This window comes from Poecilia reticulata, unplaced genomic scaffold (genome assembly GCF_000633615.1).
Source record: "Poecilia reticulata strain Guanapo unplaced genomic scaffold, Guppy_female_1.0+MT scaffold_369, whole genome shotgun sequence".
NCBI classification, from domain to species: Eukaryota; Metazoa; Chordata; class Actinopteri; order Cyprinodontiformes; family Poeciliidae; genus Poecilia; species Poecilia reticulata.
This window is the reverse complement of record NW_007615139.1, coordinates 13,282-16,978: the sequence shown is the minus strand read 5'-3', so window position 1 is coordinate 16,978 and position 3,697 is coordinate 13,282. Positions and strand designations below refer to the sequence as shown.

The following is a 3,697-nucleotide window of genomic DNA, read 5'->3' as shown; positions in this document are numbered from 1 at the left end:
TCTTTATTTCTTAATGAGTCCAGAGTTGGAGCCCAGCAGACTGGATTATTGATCAGGATGTTTCTGCTGATGAGGTCAAACTAAACCTTTAAGGTGAATGAAGGAGCAACAACAGAGGCTGAGCAGCAGCTGCAGCAACATGTTTGATAATGTGAGTTATGCAGATATGAGAACTACAGAGACAGGAAGTGGCATCAGACATGCAGGTAGGGGGCGGGGCTTGGGGTAAATACAGGTACAGTTTCAGTCCCAGCTGCTCCTTGGGATTTTCCAGAGAACTGAATATAAAACCAGTTTGTCATTTGATGCTTCAATGACATTTATACTACTACGTTTTCACTGAGAGTCCACTAAACACCAGATGGTTCTGGTTTGGGGCCAGAAGTCTGATTGGTTCTGTTACTGTGAGAGTATGGACATTAATCTGAGATTATGAATGAATAAAATCAGAAGATGGCTACTAAGATTATTGAAGATGGTGGGGAGGATAGGGTTTTTTGCATTTTGTTTAGGTAGAAATATGTGTTGTCTGATATAAACTGCATCATATTAATAAAATAGGGGTTAAAACGTCACCTGAACATGAACCTCCATCAGGATGAAGCAGGATGTTCACCTGCTGCAGGTGTTCAGCTGATCTTTGTTTCTGGGCCACTTTGATTATGACTGAGAACAAACAGACTTTGTGTTTCCTGTTTATTCAAACAGCCGAACAGCTTTCAGTCAAACCATTGAAACAACCGTGTTGAAAGTTCAGTGGAGGACGATGAAACCTTTTGGTCCCTGCTGTGAATCCATGTTGTAGCTGAATTATCTGAACATGCGCAGATCAGATCAGCCAGTTTAGTTGTTCGTTTCTCTTTCCACTCCTCCTCTAAACTCCTCCTTCTTCTTCCATCGACATTTTGGTCGACGCCACGTTGACGCTTTGCTCTCGGAACTGAATTTTCTTACATGTTTATTTGCCAACTTGATCTAACAGGATTTATCTTTGAAGGTTAAATTATTTTATCCTAGAATAAAACTATATTTAACTCAAACTGGTGGAACTAAAAGTCGAGGAATGGCGACTGGACCTGCTGCGTCACGGCTCCAAGTTCTTCACTTCGTTCTGTTCTTCCTGATCTTCATCCATTTTGTTTCTGCCGGTGAGTTTTACCTCAGATATGAAGAATAAACGATAAATAATGTTTATCTGATGGACCTCTGATATAAACTCTACTTTAATGCTGGTTTTAACTCTTAACTCTGTCCGTTGTTCTGTTGTAGATGTTTGTTTTTTTTACATTGTCACCAAAACTCTGTCAGTTTCCTTGAATATGTATAAATATTGTTGGAAACTGAAAGAGTTACAGTGACGAACCCAGGTTAGAACTGGTTGAACTGGTTGAACCAGGTGTTTTCCTGCACAGTGAGGCTGGAGCTGCTGTCATTCAGAGTAATATCTCTGAGTTTTAATGTTGATGTTTAAATTATTATCCAGCGTTTTTCTAAAAGAGGCCAGCAGGAGGCAGGAGACTCCAGAACGTTGTTACCCGTCATGATCCGTGTTTCTGTGTATTTATTGTAAGGTTTTTCTGTGTTCAGTCTCTGTCCTGTGAGTCTCTCTGCGTCTCGTTTCCTGATCCCTCCCAGTGAATTTAAATCAACCTGTTGTCTTTGTCTCGTCGGGTCCTCGAGAGTAGTAGTTGTCTACTGCGTGCTTGTCAGTTGAACTGTATAGTCCTGTTAGCTTAGCTCTCCTATTCAGTCTTCAGTGTCTTCAGTTGCTACCGGTAATTAGCTGTATGCTAACCTCCCTGCTCANATTAACCTTACCTTTTATTGTATCTTTAAGATAACGAGTATTCGTGAATTTTTCAGTCAGGTTTCCCGAGGACTGCTGAACTGAGGCCGAAAGCGCCACGTAGGCAGGCATTAACAATCGATCTGCACACGGATCGTTCTCCTTCCTGTTTATTGACCAATAGAGAGGTGGACATAGAAGGCAGCCCACCTCATTAGCATAACAATGCAGCGAGAAAACAATACAGAAAACGGAAAAGGGAGAAGTAATAAAATCAAAACAAAGTATATATTATTTTATTTATATATTTCTGCTTTTAGTTTTTATATTGATTCTTGTATTATTATGTTCAGTCTTATTCACCCCTCTTCAAATAAAGTGTTATCCTGCCTTTTATGTGTTTTACTGTATTTAAACTTTAAAATGAGTTAAAATGTCTTTATTTCTTAATGAGTCCAGAGTTGGAGCCCAGCAGACTGGATTATTGATCAGGATGTTTCTGCTGATCAGATCAAACTAAACSTTTAAGGTGAATGAAGGAGCAACAACAGAGGCTGAGCAGCAGCTGCTGCTTTACAGGCAGCAACATGTTTGATAATGTGAGTTATGCAGATAGCAGGACTACAGAGACAGGAAGTGACATCAGACATGCAGGTGGGGGCGGGGCTTGTAACAAGGAGCCACTCCTTGGGACTTTTCAGAGAATCTGAAACAAGTTTGACCAGAAAATGAACAAGTTGAATCTGATCTGGAATCAGTTTAAACAAACACTGATCGATTAATAAAAATAAATGAAATCCACAGGGTTTGGGATTTTTTCCTCATCATCTTTTCATCAAAGCTTTTGGCTGATAGTTTCAGGAAACATTAGTGCAAAGAGGAAAATTATATAAACTTTGTTTTACAGAAAGGAGGTTCTGGTTTTGGGCCAGAAGTCTGATTGGTTCTCTGTGACTGTGAGGATATTAATCTGAGATTATGAATAAATAAAATCAGAAGATGGCTGCTAAGATTACTGAAGGTAGTGGGGAGGGATAGTTAGGATTAGTTTGCATTTTGTGGAGGTAGAAATATTTGTTGTCTGATATAAACTGCATCAGATTCATAAAATAGGGGCTAAAACTTCACCTGAACATGAATGAAGCTCCATCAGCTGTGACTGACAGGATGAACCAGGATGTTCACCTGCTGCAGGTGTTCAGCTGATCTTTGTTTCTAGGTCACTTTGATTATGACTGAGAACAAACGACTTTGTGTTTCCTGTTTATTCAAACAGCCGAGCAGCTTTCAGTCCTGAAATAAACCATTGAACAGTACATGTTGAAAGTTCAGTGGAGGACGATGAAACTTTGTGGTCCCTGCTGTGAAACCATCTTGTAGCTGAATTATCTGAACATGCGCAGTTGTTTCATTTCCGTTTCCGCTCCTCCTATAAACTCCTCCTTCTTCTTCCACCAACCCTTCAGTCAAAGTCACGTCGACGCTTCGTTTCCTCTAAACTGAATTTTCTTACATGTTTATTTGCCAACTTGATCTAACAGGGTTTATATTTGAAGGTTAAATTATTTTATTCTAGAATTAAACTATTTAACTCAAACTGGTGGAACTGGAAGACGAGGAATGGCGACTGGACCTGCTGCGTCACGGCTCCAAGTTCTGCTCTTCCTGATCTTCGTCCAGTTTGGTTCTGCCGGTGAGTTTTACCTCAGATATGAAGAATAAATGATAAATAATGTTTATCTGATGGACCTCTGATATAAACTCTACTGTAAGGCTGGTTTTAACTCTTAACTCTGTCCGTCGTTCTGTTCGAGATGGTTTTTTTACAGCGTCACGTGACCAAAACTCTGTCAGCGTCCTTGAAGATGACAGCTGATTTAGGTTGTAGGAAACTGTTTATTGTAGTTTATT

At 39.9% G+C, this 3,697-nt stretch overlaps 1 protein-coding gene across 1 annotated transcript in view; it reads left to right on the top strand.

The window, feature by feature from the left end:
• The first annotated feature begins 3,221 nt into the window (after positions 1–3,221).
• Positions 3,222–3,697, top strand: part of LOC103460947 (butyrophilin-like protein 8) — a 4,011-nt gene continuing 3,535 nt past the window's right edge. The window contains exon 1 of the mRNA XM_008403258.2: positions 3,222–3,479. Coding sequence (XP_008401480.1) covers positions 3,407–3,479 — 73 coding nt within the window. The 5' untranslated portion in view covers positions 3,222–3,406. The remainder of the gene's footprint in view (positions 3,480–3,697) is intronic.